At 49.4% G+C, this 16,544-nt stretch overlaps 1 protein-coding gene across 1 annotated transcript in view; it reads left to right on the plus strand.

The window, feature by feature from the left end:
* Positions 1-16,544, plus strand: part of LOC105486642 (choline O-acetyltransferase) — a 52,842-nt gene that overhangs the window by 6,730 nt on the left and 29,568 nt on the right. The window contains exons 5-8 of the mRNA XM_071068721.1: positions 286-404; positions 1,889-1,942; positions 5,305-5,485; positions 7,447-7,624. Coding sequence (XP_070924822.1) covers positions 286-404; positions 1,889-1,942; positions 5,305-5,485; positions 7,447-7,624 — 532 coding nt within the window. The remainder of the gene's footprint in view (positions 1-285; positions 405-1,888; positions 1,943-5,304; positions 5,486-7,446; positions 7,625-16,544) is intronic.

A 16,544-nucleotide genomic window follows, 5' to 3' on the forward strand; every position in this document is an offset into this window, starting at 1 on the left:
AGGGTGAAAGGCAGGAAGGAGACACCTATAAGGACAGGCAGAGGACAGTGATGTAGCACCAAGCCACCAGGATGGGGACTGGGAAAGAAGAAAGGAGACAGGAGGGCGCAAAGGTGAAGGACAGGCCTGGTGGACTGGGAAGCTCCTGGCACATACCTGGGGCTTAGCATATATTTGTGGAATGAATGAATTAATGCTCTGGTGAAGTGTCCTGATTTTCTCTTGGGGCTGTCAGGATAGGACTGTTTGGAGGGATGTGACAGCCTTTCCCGCCCTCCCTGGCAGGTGTCTGAGTACTGGCTGAATGACATGTATCTCAACAACCGCCTGGCCCTGCCTGTCAACTCCAGCCCCGCCGTGATCTTTGCTCGGCAGCACTTCCCTGGCACCGACGACCAGCTGAGGTGAGGCCTTGGTGCTCCTAGCTCATAACCTGGGGACCCACCCAAGGCAGGGGTCCTTACCCCAGCGCCAGCAAAGAAAGGCTGAAGCTGGAGCCTCAGCTGAGCTTCCTGTGGCCAAATGCCCTGAGACAGTGGACGTCCAGCCCATCAGGTGGGGAGCAAGGTTAGGTGTGGCTGCACTCGAGTGACAATCACACGATCAGCCTTAGTCTGTATTTATCTTGCAGTGGAATGGGCACTCATGGAGGTCATGGGTCCAAATATCCCCACAGCCTCCACCTGGCTGAGGCCCCGAGAGGAGGCGTGTGGCCCTGGACCACACCAGTACTTGTCCCTGGGAAACACTGCCCCAGGCTGTCTGAGAGGGCCTCTGCTTCCCTCCAGAGCTTGCAGCTCTAAACTGAGGCCCCAGAAGGCTGGAAACAATTCCTCCCTGCCAGCAGCCAGAGCCTGTGCCATCTGCTGTAATTTCAGAGCTCACTGAGCCGTTGGAAGGGCCTCTGGCCGCTGATGACGATGGAGGATGGGGGCAGGGAGAAAGGGTTTCCCTTCTGGAGTCTCTCAGAGTCTGGTCTTAAGACCTGAGTGGGACAAATGGTGGGGACAGTTTAGAGGGAGGGCAGAGGGCAGGCCAAAGTGGCCCAAGGGCAAGAGGCAGGGCCCACCTCACCTCTGGGCCGGGCTTAGCCACGCTAGGAAGACCTCCCCATCCCATCCTACCAGCTGGCCAGCCTTTCCTCCCACTGTAGCTGGGGTCTCCCCAGGGAAGAAGGAAGGTGTGGACGGATGAATGACTTCTGAAAACAGTTCTCACAACTGCATCTGAGGAGTATTTTCATCCCGGTGCAATTAAGCCAGGCCCAGCATCCCAGGATGACAGTTCCCGCTGCTCGTTTCTCCAGTGCCTTTCCCCAAGCACTCAATTTCCTTTTCCTTAGTACTGGGGGGTAGGGGGAAAGGGACCAAATTACTGGCTTTTCCCAGGAGAACATTTCCACAAGACCAGGAGTCCTGCCCTGTCCAGCCCCAGGGCTGGCCTTTCCAAGGAAGAACTCCACCCTTCACCCTTCGTCCCTTCTGACCTGCTCTGTGGCCTCTCCTGGCTTCCATCTCCCTCTCTGCTCCCTCTCCTCTTCAAGGTGATTCCAGCTTCCTCTCCTCTCCCCAAGAGCTGCTCCACCCCCAATTCTCACCAAAGGACCATTTTGAATCCAAGGCTTGTGGTGGGCTCACGGCACTGGGCTGGAGGGCAGGAACCACATCTGATTAGTGCAGGAGCCACATCTGATTAGTGCACACAAGCCGGCATACAATGGGGGATCATAGAGTTTGGCAGCGGGGAGGAGGGAGAGAGAAGGGAGGGAAGAGGAAGGAGATGGAAGGGAAATGGAAGGAGGGAGGGGAGGCAGAATGGAAGGAGGGAGGGAGGGAGGGAGGAAGCCAGGCCCTGGGAGGAAAGGCTCAGGCCTCCCTTCTCCCTGCAGGTTTGCAGCCAGCCTCATCTCTGGTGTACTCAGCTACAAGGCCCTGCTGGACAGGTAGGACTGGGAGGGTGGTGCCCTGTTCCAGCACAGTCTGCCTATGCGTCCATCTCCCTTGCAGGGACCTTGTCTTTTTCCAACTCTGTATTCCCATTCCTGGCTCCTGGCACGGAGCAGGTGTCCCTGCCCTCACCCACTCCCCCACCATCAGGATGACCTTTAGCCCAGCTGGCCTGACTGTAAACTGTTCCTTTTCCTGGGGCAAGCACTATCCTTCCTTGATGTTTTAAAAATGCCCCCTCCCTCCACATATATGTGCACAGGTGGAGTGAATTCATTTGAAGCTGGTGAACACATAGGAAGGCGGGGAAGAAACAGTTGTTAGAGTAAGGTGATGGGAGTCCTGATTGCCACTTGGAGGAATGGTGTCTCCAGCCAGAGCCTCTGTGTCCTCAATCCCCCCAAGTTCAGTGGACACGAGGCTGTTCTGACAGATGGAGAGGGCTGCTAAAGCACCGCAGGCTCTCTTTGATTTTAGGAGGAAAGTCCCTCTCCTGGCCAAGCTTAGGAGAGCAGGAGGGTATCTGAGAGCAGCAGGGAGAGTAAGAGGATCTGGAGGACCCAAGTCTCTCAAGGTACAGACTATAAGGGCATTAGAAGCTGGAAGGAGACAGAGAGGCCCAAAGAAGCATCCCTTGCACAGATGAGGAAGCTGCAACTCAGAGAGGTTAAGTAACTCATCCATGGTCACACAGCTGGGTGGTGGCAGAGCAAGGAGGGGACAAGGGGCAAACTTCACTCTCTGTTCAACTTGACTCAACTCAGTCTTTACCTAGCCTTGGGACAGAGGCTCAGACCCACAGCCCCTCCAGGGTAGGGCTACTCCCTCTGGAGAGGGGCAGGCAGGGCTCCCAGACTCTCAGGGTGGAGCAGCTCAGGCTGTCCAGGGCATTTCTGCACCACACGCTCTTGGGTGCTCTGTTCACTCCTCTCTAAATGCCATGGGTCACTAGGCCCTGGACTGCTGTCTCCTCATGGTGTGTCTTCGGTCTCTCCCTTCTTCGTGGACAGTGCTCCATTTCCTCCCAGAACTCGCCCCTGCAGCTCACTATCCTGCCTGTTTTCAAATAGCCTTGTCTCGCTGGGCCTGGGGACTTGGTGCCCATTCATCACTGACTGCCCCCACAAGACTTCACTTTCCTTCTGATCCCAGACTTCACATTTTTGTGTGCACACTCACACAAACACGAATACCCATGCATATCCACATGGAGGTTCCCATGTCCAATGACTGAAAAGGACTTAAGACTGGAACATTTTCCTGAGTGCCTGTTTTGAACCCTTAATTAATTAATTAATTAATTCACTTATTCACTTTGCAATGTAGTTATGCTGGGAAGATGAAGAGAAATAAGGCCTCATCCTCCCTTCAAGATGTCCTTAAGCTATTGGGCAAGACAGTCACATAAACAGACACAAAATACAGCTGTGTCCCTTCCCCTGAGTCCCACACTCGCTCATCCAAGCCCCAACCGTCCCCACTGGGGTGTCTCTCAGTCATTACAAATGAGCCAAGAGAGCTTTGCCTCTCCCTCCCAGCTCCCCAACTCCTCCCATACCTCGTTGAGCCATCTCTGTAAGTGCACTAGCGCATGCCCTGTTGGTGAGTCTGGGAACCTAGAAGTCACCTGTGCGTGTTCTGCTTTCTCCCTTGCACCTTCATGTGACCCATGGTGCTCAGATGTGGTCATTCTCCCTCCCCACCGTGTCCCCAAGCTCCCTCCTCCCTCCCTGCTGCCCTCACTTGAGACATCACTTTCCTTCTCTGCCGCAGCCTCCTTCCTTGTTCTTCCTGTGACAACTTTCAGTCCATTCTCCCCATATAAGCAGGGTCAGTAAAACAACAAAATGGAAACCCAGTCGTGCCCCTGCGTGCTGAAGCCTCCCGAGGGCTTTCACTGCACCAAGAATAAGGTGATAGCTCCTCCCCACTGCCACTGGAGCCCCACAAGACCTTGCCTGCCCGCCTCTCTGGCCCTGTCTTCACTGGGCCTCAGCCCCACTGGCTTCTCTCTGCCTTTGACCAGTGCTTCTCAAGCTGCCTCTGGGGAAGAACCAATATATTTTCTTTCATTTTGTAAAATTTGTGTAAAACAACAAAAAAATTGATTACTAGAAAAATGGCATGAAATATGAGACCAAATATTTTATTACAGGATTCAGCAGACATAAAACTCCCATCACATTGCTGCAAACATTTCTGGGTTCAGGCATTACACCAAGTCATGGGTCAGTTACAGCAGTTCAGTGCAATACTCATACTTTGAGTTGCAGTACTGTGGGACATTTCACCCTTAGGGCTCAGCTCAATCAACCTGCCTCAGTGAGACTGCCCCTGGTCACCACCTCCTGCCCCTGCCAACACTCTGTCTCACTACCTGAAAGTCTCCTGTTCACTGGTTTGCTGCTTGTGGTCTACTCCCCACCTACATATCCCAGGACCTGCACCCCCGTAGAGCAGGAGCTGCAGTTTTATTTGCTGCCCAATCTCCATATCCCAGAATGGTGCCTGGCCTATACAGAGGATGTGCTTCACAAATATTTGTTGGCTGAAAGAGTGGAAGGATGGCTGGCTGGATGGATGGATGGATGGATGGATGAATGGAAAGATGAATGGATGGTGGATAGATGGTTGGAAAGATGGGTGAATGGAAAGATGGATGGATGGTGGATAGATGAGTGGATGGTGGATGGATGGGTGGATGGTGGATGGAAGGATGGATGGATGCTTGGTGGATGGATGGGTGGATGGAAGAATGGATGGATGGTGGATAGATGGGTGGATGGTGGATGGATGAGTGGGTGGTAGGTGGAAGGCGGGATGGATGTTTAGTGGTGGATGTATGGTAGATGTATGGATGTATGATGGATAGATGGATGGGTGGATGGAGGGAAGAAAGGGAGGGAGAGAGGAAGGACAGGCAAAAGACATGCTGAGACCACAGGGAAAAAGAACTTCCTGCGTTGACCTCAGAAGAGGCTTCTAAAAGAGATGATAAAGGAGTAGGCTCTTGAAGGAGTTTTCTGAATAGAACAGTTGAGTTCTGGGGTTGGGGCAAATGCGTGCTGAGAGAAGATCAGCATAAGCAAAGATACAGAAGGCTAACTGGCAGGGTTTACACATGCCACACATGAGGCAGAGGTTTGGGAAAACTCTGAGGGTCTCCATGGGTTGCGGAAATGGGGCCCTCCACTACTTTAAACAGTGGAGAATTGAGCTCTGCATCTGCCACGGTGATGCAATTCTGGATTCTGTGCCCCATTTTGCCTGATCGAGTTACAATAAAACCCATTCTCTGTCTCCCCTCAACCCCTGCCATCCCCTCGTGGCTGCCTCCCTTCCTGCTCCTCTTCTTCAGCCACTCCATTCCCACTGACTATGCCAAAGGCCAGCTGTCAGGGCAGCCCCTTTGTATGAAGCAATACTATGGGCTCTTCTCCTCCTACCGGCTCCCCGGCCATACCCAGGACACGCTGGTGGCCCAGAACAGCAGCATCATGCCGGAGCCTGAGCACGTCATCGTAGCCTGCTGCAATCAGGTAAGAAGCCCCTTGTCTTGGTGAGGGAAGGCACAGAGCATGCAGTGGCCATGCATTCACATCCATTACCTTCTCCGAGGAGGCTCAGTCTTCTTCCCTGAGTCATACAGGGAGCTGGGGCACCATGTCTCCAAAATGCAGTCCCCACTTCCAGTCAGTCCCATGTCTCTCCACCAGTTGGCTTCTAAGAATGAGAGCCGTCAGTTTGAGAATATCCTCACTGGACTCTCACTTCAGCCCTGATGCCCTGAGGGTCACGATCCAGACCTTCCACCTACACATCTATTCTTTTCCATGCAGTCACCCAGGCCCTGGCCTTTCTGGAGACCACACACAGGCAGACAGTGTTACAGACTGACAAATAGGACCTTTCATGTGCCAGCCTGTGGGCTCGGCACTTAACATGCATTCATCCCACTTAATCCTCACAGTGACCCTGCAGAGGGGGCCTTAGGATCTCCGTGTGACAGTTGAGGACATGAGACTCAGACAAGTTAAGTGGTCTGCCCAAGAATGGGAAGGACTCCTAGGTCTGGCCAGTACCCCAAGGTCAAGGTCTACCTGCTGCAGCTCGGGTCCTCAGACTGGGTTCCACAGAGCCAACAAGGACCCATGGGTACTGGGGGACAGGCTGAGCATGAGGGCTCCTGACCTCTTCCTTGGACCCACTGCACTATATATTCCATATATTGAGCTTCACATAAATATTTCCTCTGACAAACGGTTTTTGTTTTTGGTTTTGCTTTGCTAAAACCCAAGTTTGGCAGCCATCCCAGGGACCCCTGTGGTACTTGCTCTACAATGTGATTTTGGGCTCACCTCACGTTTTCAGTAAGTTGGGAGCTCTGTGGAGCCCTGACATCTGAGGGTGGCTGTGACCTCTTTTCCTAGATTTGAAGGCCATCTAGGAGCTCTTGTAGCCCACCTGACACCCTGGCCATAGCCCAAGGAAGTTTCCCCATCTTCATTCAAAAGTCAAGCCAAATATTTCCCAGTTCCCACAGGCCACCGTATCCACCTCTTCCAGACATGCTCTGGGACCCTGTACTGGACCAGGCCATAGAGACGCTGCTAGGGAGTTGGAGGGGAAGGGAAAACAAGATACTCATGTCAGTCAGCTGAAAAGGGTATCTTGACCTGGATCTAGGAATAGACCCTTCACAAAGCCTGAGGCTCTAGCCTTCAAAGCTACAAAATGATAGAACCACAGGGCTGACATACAAAGCACATGTAGGTACACATGTGAAGGTGCACACACACGCACACATGTGTAGGTGCACATGCACACATGGTGTGTGTTGGTGTTCCATTTTAATCTTCCTCTGCATATGATTGCTGGCTTGCTTTTTTTCCTTCACTCACCAGCGTGTTTAAGGCCCATCACTGTGGCTCTATCTATTGCTAATTCACTCTTTTCAATGGCTGGGTAGACATGCCTCAGACATATACATCACATTTCACTTAGCCATTCCCCTTCTGGAGAACAGTGAGGCTCTTGCTACCATTTTGCTGTTGCAAACAAGGTCGAGAGGCACATTCCTCGTGTCTTCTGGTACACACGGGTATGTTTCTCTAAGCCTCAGGATAAAATATGCATTTATAAGTGCAATTGCTTAGTCATAGACATGCACATTTTTAGTTTTGATAGACACTGCCCTCCAAGAGTAGCTGTGCCAATTTATCCTCCATTCCCCATAAACATAATGGATTCCGTGAACCATAAAAGCACATTTTCTTTCGGCTAAGTTTAATGTTGCCTTTTTTGATTGGGGGCAGCAAGGAATCCAGCACAGTCAACAGCCTTGACTTGGTCCCTAAACTGAGACTGCTTAGAACCACCAAACACCTTGGGAACCTTGGGCCTGAGCATCCCTGTCCCAAGCTCACCTGTGAAGGCTGAGTGAAGGCCTGGTGCCACGGGTCACCCAACAAGTGACATGTTTGACCTGTTTACCCCACAGTTCTTTGTCTTGGATGTTGTCATTAATTTCCGCCGTCTCAGTGAGGGGGATCTGTTCACTCAGTTGAGAAAGATAGTCAAAATGGCTTCCAACGAGGACGAGCGCTTGCCTCCAATTGGCCTGCTGACGTCCGACGGGAGGAGCGAGTGGGCCGAGGCCAGGACAGTCCTCGTGAAAGGTCAGCCGCAGTGCCCAGCACATCTCCATGCCCATCTCATGCTCGTGCCCATCGGCTTTCCCCCCTCCAGGGTTGGGCCGGGGCCTCATCCCCATCAACCATAGTGCGGGAGCTCAGGGCCCACAGCATGTCCTGCAGCCAGCCACGGTGCCTTGCCACTGAAGGCACCTTTTATGCCTTCGTGTTCCATCTGACAGTATCTGGCTTTCTTGGTGGGACTAACTGGTGCTGGAACTAGGGATGTCTGGGAATATTGGGCGGGGCGGGGGAGTTAGCAGGGGGAAGGCTGGCTGCAAGTCAGCAGGTGTGTTTTCCTGGTGGGCGGCGCTCACAGAGTGGCTGGGGGAGCCCTCAGATGGGGGTGTGGGATGGAGCCTGCCTCTGGGAAAGTGTCTTTCACCTGATCTCTCCATCCTGGGACTCTTTTTCTTCAAGCTGCCCCTTATCTTGTGGCACTGTTCTTATGAAAGTGTCCAAGCATTCCCATAAGAAAGCCAGGAATATTCTTGAAAATTTCTCATCACCCTTCTGGAAACTACTTTTCAAATCCAAAGCTGGTCCTATTCCAGAAGCTGATGGAATGCCCTCCTTCCTTGCCCATGGTAGAGATACTGGAATGAGAAGCAAGACTTCTGTGAGTCTTTATTTGCCCCTCAGAATTTTACTGGGCCAGGTAATCTATTCAGACTTTCCACATCTGCTACTGAGGGCCCTGGGCTTGGCCCAGGGAGTATGGGAGACAAAGGAGATGAGGCCTCAACCCAGGAGCAGCCCCGTGATGGGAACGGGAAGAGAGGGCACGGGGAGGAGACTCACATCCAGGCGCATGCAGTGCTGACCCACTTCAGACAGGCGTCAAAAACGTGCTCCAGGACTTCAGAGAGGGGAGGGAGCCCTTCCGAGTGGGATTGTGAAAGGCTCTGTTAGAAGAGGTGGGAATGGAACAAAGCCCCACGCCATGAGTGAGAAAGGCTGGAGGGAAGGATGGTACCCAGGCAGGCAGACCCACCCTGGGCAAAGCCCGCCGCCCAGCAGGGACACACCCACCTTACCCTCAGGGTGAGGAGGAGAGCAGCTGCCCAGTGAAGGTGGCCTGAGCCGGATGTACTGGGCCTAGCTGTCTGACAACAGCCACTTGCATTTTCTGGTCTCTCTCTAGAAGGGTCTTCCCCCAGATCCAGCTGGCTCCTTGCCCCATGCAGAGCTCAGCCCAGGTGTCCAGCCTCAGGCCCTCCTTGGGCATCCTTCCCACATACTCTGTCACTGTGGCCCATTCTCTTATCTTGACTCTGTTGCTCCCTCTCTGAGGACAGTTTTGAATTTGTTTGACAGATGCTGATTATTTGCCTTTCCCCGCACCTCCCACCCCCTGCCTATAGGTCAGAAGGACAGGGGCCTTGTCTGTTTGGTTTAATTTCTGAGAAACACAGTCGGGGCCCAGTTACATTTATTAAATAAAAGAGTGCAGGGTGATTAAAAACGCCAGGCCCCAGTCTTATTCCCCCACTTACCAATTAATTATTCTCTCATTCAATTATTGGGCACCTCCTGAATGCTGTCCTAAATAGGGGGCTGCAGGAGCCAAAGAGGGGTGTGAGAGCTGACTGCCCTCCTGGACCTAACCTTGTGCTGGAGAATTAATAACTTAGCATTCCGAAGTGAGTTAATTCCCTCAGGAGACCGTGGTGTAATCAAATCCCACTCTTCTCCCCTCCAGGGACAGAGACAGGCATGAAAATAATCGCCTCTGCCTCCAGCATAGTTTCTACTTTATTAGCAGGCCAGGCCCAAGACACACCCTTCAGGGCTGGCCGGATTGCCCTGAGGTCTGAGCACTTGGACTGCAGATCAGAATTGATTTGTTAATGGCACTTGATCTGGCTTGCTGAATGGAAGTACTGTTTCTGAGGGAAATGCGACAGAAAGGAGGGGACACACGCACCTCCCCTTGGGTAATCTGATTAATCCAGTTAGCGTCAACTGTGTCATCTACACAACAGGAAACCAATTCTTCACAGATTCCCCCTCCCCAGAGCAGTCCTGCCTATGGAACAGAAACAGAGAGACCATTTACAAAATGATTTCATTTTCCCAGTGAAAGAGTATGGTAGCTTGGGCCAGGGCTGAGAGTGAAGCTGGAGAGACCAGTGGGGTCAAGGCCATCGGAAGCGAGAACAATTCCTGGGCTTTTTATCCAAGCCATGAGTGGATGTTGGTGCCTTTTAGTAAGATGGGAAACAGCGTTGGGGAGTGGGTGCAGGATGGAGAAATCATTGCCACACATGTTGGGCTCGAGTTGCTTGAGTCATCTGGGTGGAGACATCAAGCTTGATATATATGTTTGGAACCCAAGGGAGAGGTCAGTACAGAGCTATAAATTTGAGAGCCATCAGCACATAAATGATCCTTAAAGTCATGGACCTGGGTGAGATAATCTAGAAACAGAAGAAGAGGGGGCCTGGAGGTCAGGTAGAGAAAGATGCAAAGACGATTGAGAAAGCAGCCCGTGAAGTAAAAGAAAGCCAGAAGAGTCAGCGATTCAAGACAGAGGGAGCGGCCAGCCACGTGGAATGCTCTGGAGAGCTCGAGGAGGAACAGGACACAGAAGACCCGGTTTGGCAACCCTGAAGTTGTCACTGGGCTTACTGAGGGTCAGACTGGAGTAGCAGGAGAACAAATGGTTGCACACTGACAGAAGTGGTCCAACAGCAGAAAGAAATTGTCGATGAGGCAGTCAATGAGTTGAACCAGGGAGTATGGTTGACTTTTTCCAGACATTTTGATACTAAAAGGAGCAGAAAAATGAGCGAGTTGCTGAAAGAGGACGAGGGTCAAGGGGGGTGTTTTTAGGAGGAGAGACAAATGTATGGAAGGAATTTAGTAAAAGAAATTGATGAAGAGATAGGACATAAATGGAGGGGTGGAATTCTTGCAAAGGCAAAAGGAGATGGAACTCAGAAAATAAGAGGCCTTTGGTTGGTACAGGGTGAAATGGAAAGCTTGGGCCTGAGGCTGCAGAGGTAGGGGCATGCAGAGGCTCCCAACTGGTACCTCCTGGTCTCAGATCACTACCTTGAGATAAGAGGCAGGGAGTTGGATTCTGAAGACAAAATCGAATGTGTGAAATAGCCTCTTGCAAAGTGGGAAAGAAGACTTGAAAAACTTGATAAAATTTATGGACTATGTTGAGCTCATATATGAAGGTTCAAAGTGATACATTTTAGGAGAGGCTAATTAACATTGTTATGTGATCTTCCCCACCAATGCTCAGCTCCTCAGGTTAAGCCAGAGTTGGTGAGTGAAACTGGTGGGGATGGTGAAGGTGTGGCAGGGAATGGTCATGCTGGAATCTGAGCTGAGTAAGGAAGTGTGTTCAAGTCTGCTCAGGCAGGTTCAAGTCTGCTCAGGCAGCCATAACAAAGTACCACAGACTGGGAGACTTCAACAACAGACACTTGCTATCTTACAGTTTAGCAGGTGGGTTTCTCCTGACGCCTCTCTCCTTGGCTTGTGGATGCCACCTTCTCCCTGTGTCTTCCTGTGGTCTTCCCTCTGTGCATATCTGCATCCTAATCTCTTCTTATAAGGTGACCAGTCATATGGGATTGGGCTTCACCCAAATGGCTTCATTTAACTTGTCTCTTTAAAGACAATTTGGGACAATCAAGACAATCCCATCTCCAAATACAATCACATTCTGAGCTTCTGGGAGTTAGGACTTCAACACAGGAATTTTGGAACGACACAATTCGGCCCATAAGAGGAATGAGGTGACAGACAGGGTAGATGACAGATGGTGAGAGCATAACAGGTCCAAGGGGTCTGGCTGTCTCAGTGACATGAGATGTATTCAGTGGGTATCAGAGGATGTGAACTAGAAAGTCAGGAATAGGTCAGAGTGTGAGATGCTTGGAACTGAGACTTTAGAGGTGGTGGGCTCCTGGTAGGGAGAAGTTCCCAGATGTGATATTGGCCATGGGCGCAGGGGTGAAACTGTCAAAGGTGTGGAGGTGGTGGAGCTGGGAGAAGATGGAGTCTGGGTGTCCACATGAATGCTCATGTTACCATAACGATGATTCCAGTAGCATGGGGGAAGCAGGTGAACTGAGAGCCCAGATATTCATGATGGGGACCTAGGAAGAGATGGGCGCAGCACAGAAACAAGGGGGATGATGGTGATGGGGGATAAAAGCCTAACAGCTCCAGCTCCAAAGCAAAGTGGGATGAGGGAGGGGGAGTTGTTTAAAAGCAGCAACAGGGAGAAGGAAGCTGTCTACCCCACCTGGCCCTGGGGTGCATGAGTGTGAAGGAAAACAACAGCGTGCTTGAGAGGGTGGCAGGGCAGTGGGCACCTCAGGGGAGCAGCCCCTCGGGAAGTGTCACACTGCAGTTGAGGCAAAGTCAGGCGGGACACCTACAGAAGAGTTTAGCCATGCAGGGGAATGGCCTGTTTGAGACAGGCATGAAGGGCTCCAGAAGGAGGAAAGGAGAGGTGTGAGGACCGCGTGCACTTAGGGGATACGTGGCCTGGGGAGTGGGGTGATGGGGGAGCCAGGGAGCCCCCAGAGTGGTTGCCCAGCTGTCTCTGTTGGGGCTTAGGTGCTTTCTGACCCACAGCAGTATCCTGATTAACTCCATGGAATGGGTTGGTCTATTTTAGGGGAGCATAGCTCCCAACCCTCTCAGCTGAAGCCCTAAGATCCTGCCCCCACTTCCTGGAGCCTGGGTATAGGGACAGTGCCCATGGGCACAGAGTCCAGGCAAGCACTTGCTGGCAGGAGGCCTTGGCCAAGCTGAGCTCCTCTCAGCCTCGTGGGGGCCCAAAGCACCAGGATACACAGGCTAAACCAAAGCAGCAATTCAGAGTCCTGAGGGGCTGGGAGGCCACATCCACAGAGGAACTTGGGGCTAAAGCCAGGTGTGCTGAGGCCAGTGTGACTCAGCCCTGATTGCAGACTGGGGTTGGATGATGACATCAGGATTGTCTAGGGCATTCCTTAATAAAACAAAATAAAACAGATTCCTGGGCCCCAGTGATTTTCCAGAGGGACAGAGTGGGGCCAAGGAGTCTATTTTTATAGTACTCTGGTGTTTTCACGTGCAGCCCAGCCTGGGACCTGCTTACTCGGATATTAGGAGTGCATCCAGGTCCCCCTCTGTGCTTGCTCTGTCCTGGGCACCTTCTGTCTTTCGTTACACCTGTGAGGTGGGATTTCATTCCCACTGAACCAAGGAAGAGGCTGCGTCTGTCTCCCTTAGGGGTGGCCGGTGGTGAAGCAGTGTCTGACACTGGAAGGGAGCGTCTACCTAGACAGCCTGAGATCTGCAGTGCCAAGGAGGCTGGGTGGGATTCTGAAGACAGGCTTGGGGCCTCAGAGGGAGCCTACACACCCTGTTAGGACCTCCCTCCCCACCGCCTCGAAGCTGTGGCCTTCCTGAACCCAGGAGGAGCCAACCCTTTATCCTGGTCTGGAAATTTAATTAGACATTCGGCCCCGAGTCTGGGAGACTACAGCACTTGTCAATTTGTAGGAAAAGGATGGCCGCTTGGAGAGCCCCCCAGCCCGCTAGCTTTCCCGGGTGCTGCCATGAAGAGCCTGCGACCAGACCTCAGAGGCAGATGCTCTTCGTTTACACAGTCCCGTAAATATTTATCCCCGACAGTCAATTAGAGTTGAGCCACTGCTTGCAAGGAGGGAACTGACAGAAGGCGGCTACAGCTGCAGAAGGCCATGGTCATGGTTTACAAGAACCATTCAGGATGGGGGCATTTTGCTATTTACATATTGTCATCCAGAGCTAGGCATGTCTGCTGATTTTAAAACCAATTACACATTAGCACTAACAGCCTCCCTGATTTAATTGGCCCAGAAATACCTCCCGAGCTCTCAAGACTGAATGTGATTTTCTTGCTCTGGGAAAGGGCTGGGCCAATGCCTCCCTCCGTCAGTAGAAGAATGAAGGCCTTTGGGGACAAGAGCATCCAGGCAGGAAAGGCAAGTGGTCCAGGGCAAGAGGCCTGCATTTGACTTACCGTGGCTGCTGTCTCCTGGGGCCTGGGGCCTGGGCTTCCTAGTCTATATGAAGATAGCAGTCTGCCCTGTGGGCAGGACCAAGGGGATGGGCTGTAAAGCAGATGGCCTGGCGCCTGGCACACAGAGGGTGTTGGCTAAATGGTAGCTCTTATTAGATTTGGGGATCACCCTGGGGATGCTTTGCCCAATGCCCACAAGCCCTCTGGAAAAATCTGGTGAACTTGAACATGAGTACTGTCCTTGTGGTCAGAGGCAGGGGCCCATGGGCCCTCGGGCTGCTTTGCTCTTTGCATGGAATCCTAATCCCTATGAACTCTGCGATGCATTTTGCTTTTCCTGGGCCATCCACATACCACTCTCGGTGTGCACACACACTGGGCTCCTCTATCTTTACCTTCTCCTGGTCACCATCTCTCTGGCCCTCGTTTTCCATTTTATGTGCAGCACAATAATGTTTGGGGTACAAGACAGCTGGGAGGTGGGTTTCTTTTTGTTTATGTTTTTATATCTCCTGCCTTTCTCCCCCACCATCCTTTCTGCCAGTTCTGGAAGCATTACAGCTCTTTATATCCTCTGCCTTTGTGGGAAGAGTGGTTAGAACCCAGAAGAAAGAGCACTTCTTGTTTCTTAAGTTCTTTTTTTTAAATTAAATTATACTTATTTTGGGATAACTGTAGATTAGCATCCAGTTGTAAGAAGCAATACAGAGATCTCACATGTACCCATCTTCCCCCAACGGTAGCATTTTCCAAAACTATAGTACAATATCACAACCAGGATACTGACATTGATACAGTCAAGATATGGAACATTCCATCACCACCAGGATCCTCATGCTGCTCTTTTATAACCACAAGCACCTCACCCCCTTCTTAACTCCTGGGCAACCACAAATCTGTTCTCTATTTCAATAATTTTATTGCTTCTGGAATATTATATACACAAAATCATATAGCATGTATGATGCAGGGACTGGCTTTTCTCAAACAGCATAATTCTCTGGATGGAGATTTATCCAAATTGTTGCATGTATCAACAGTTCTTTCCTTTTTATTGCTGAGTGATATTCCACAGTGCTAGGTATCACAGTTTCTTTCATTATTTACCTATCAAAGGACATCTGGGTTGTTTCCAGTTTCGAGCTGTTAAAAATAAAGCTACTGTGAACATTTGTGTACAGGTTTTCGTGTGAACCTATGTTTTCACTTACTGGAAAAAAATGCCCAGGAATGAAATTTCTAGGTCACACCATAGTTGTATGTTTAGTTTTTTAAGAAACTGCTAAAATGTTTTCCAGAGTGACTGTACCATTTTACATTCCTGTCAGCAATATATGTATAATCCAGTTTCTATGCATCTTCACCAGCATTTGGTGTTGTCACTATTTTTTATTTTAATCATTTTGATAGATGTGAAGACAATGTAATCCACCACATTAACAGACTAAAGAAAAAAATAATATGATTAATCAATACAGTAAAAGCATTTGGCAAAATTCAACATCCATTCATGATAAAATCTCTTAGAGAACTAGGACCAGAAGGGAACTTCCTCAACCTGATACGGAACATCTACAAAAAGCTTATAGCTAACATCTTATTTAAAGGTGAAAGACTGAATGCTTTCCCCCTAAGATTAGGAATAAGAGGATACCTACTCTTACCACTCTGTTTAACACAGTACTGGAGTTCTGGTCAGTGCAGTAAGGCAAGAAAAGGCAATAAAAGGGATACTGATCAGAAAGAAAAAAAATAAAATGATCCCTATTTTCATGACATGATTATGTATGTAGAAAATAGTAGCAAATCTACAACCCCAAAAATGCCTAGAATAAATGAATTCAGCAAGGTTGCAATATAAAAGATTAACGTACAAAACTCAATTATAGTCTTTCACCTTTAAATATGATGTTAGCTCTAAGCTTTTTGTAGATGTTCTTTATTAAGTCAAGGAAGTTCCCTTCTGGTACTAGTTTAATAAGAGATTTTATCATGAATGGATGTTGAATTTTGTGAAATGTTTTTACTGTATCAGTTAATATAATCATGTTATTTTTTTCTTTAGTCTGTTAATGTGGTGGATTACATTGATTGATTTTCAGATATTGAACCAGCCTTGAATCCCTGAAATGAGCCCCAGTTGGTCATGGTGTATAATTCTTTTCATATATTGCTTAATTCTACTTGCTAATATGTAGTTCAATATTTTCTGCATCTATATTTGTGAGGGCCACTAGTCTATAGTTGGTTCGGTTTTTTGTTTGTTTGTTGTACTGTATTTCTCTTCTTTTGGTATCAGGATACCAGGTTCATAAAATAAATTGGGAAATGTTCCCTCCTCTTATATTTTTTGAAAGAGATTGTATAAATATGGTATCAATTCTTCCTTAAATGTTTGGTAGAATTCGTCAGTGAAATTATTTGGGCCTGGAGATTTCTTTTTGGGGAGTTTTAATGTTGCTAATTCAATATCCTTAACTCATTTATGCCTAGTGTTCCATTATTAGAACGCTAAGCTTGTGGGAGTTATTTATATCCTACTGCTTAAGGTCATCACCAAGGTCTGATTTTTCACAAAAAAATTTGCAACCTCCAGCATAAATGGGTTAATAATTATAGGGCTATTCAAATAATCATAATATTCAATGCATTGTGATAGCTTATACTTTTCAAGGGATTTCATGTAAGTTGTCAGATTTACGTGTATAGAATTGTTCATAGTATCCTCTTATTATACTTTTGATGTCCGCAGGATCTGTAGTAATATCTTGTTTCATTCCTGATATTGGTGGTTGTGTCTTTCTCTCTCTCTCTCTTTTTTTTTTTTTTTTTGTCAGTCTCTCTATAAATTTGATTGGCCTTTTAAAATAACTACCTTTCTTTTTG

Source organism: Macaca nemestrina, chromosome 9 (genome assembly GCF_043159975.1).
Source record: "Macaca nemestrina isolate mMacNem1 chromosome 9, mMacNem.hap1, whole genome shotgun sequence".
NCBI lineage: Eukaryota > Metazoa > Chordata > Mammalia > Primates > Cercopithecidae > Macaca > Macaca nemestrina.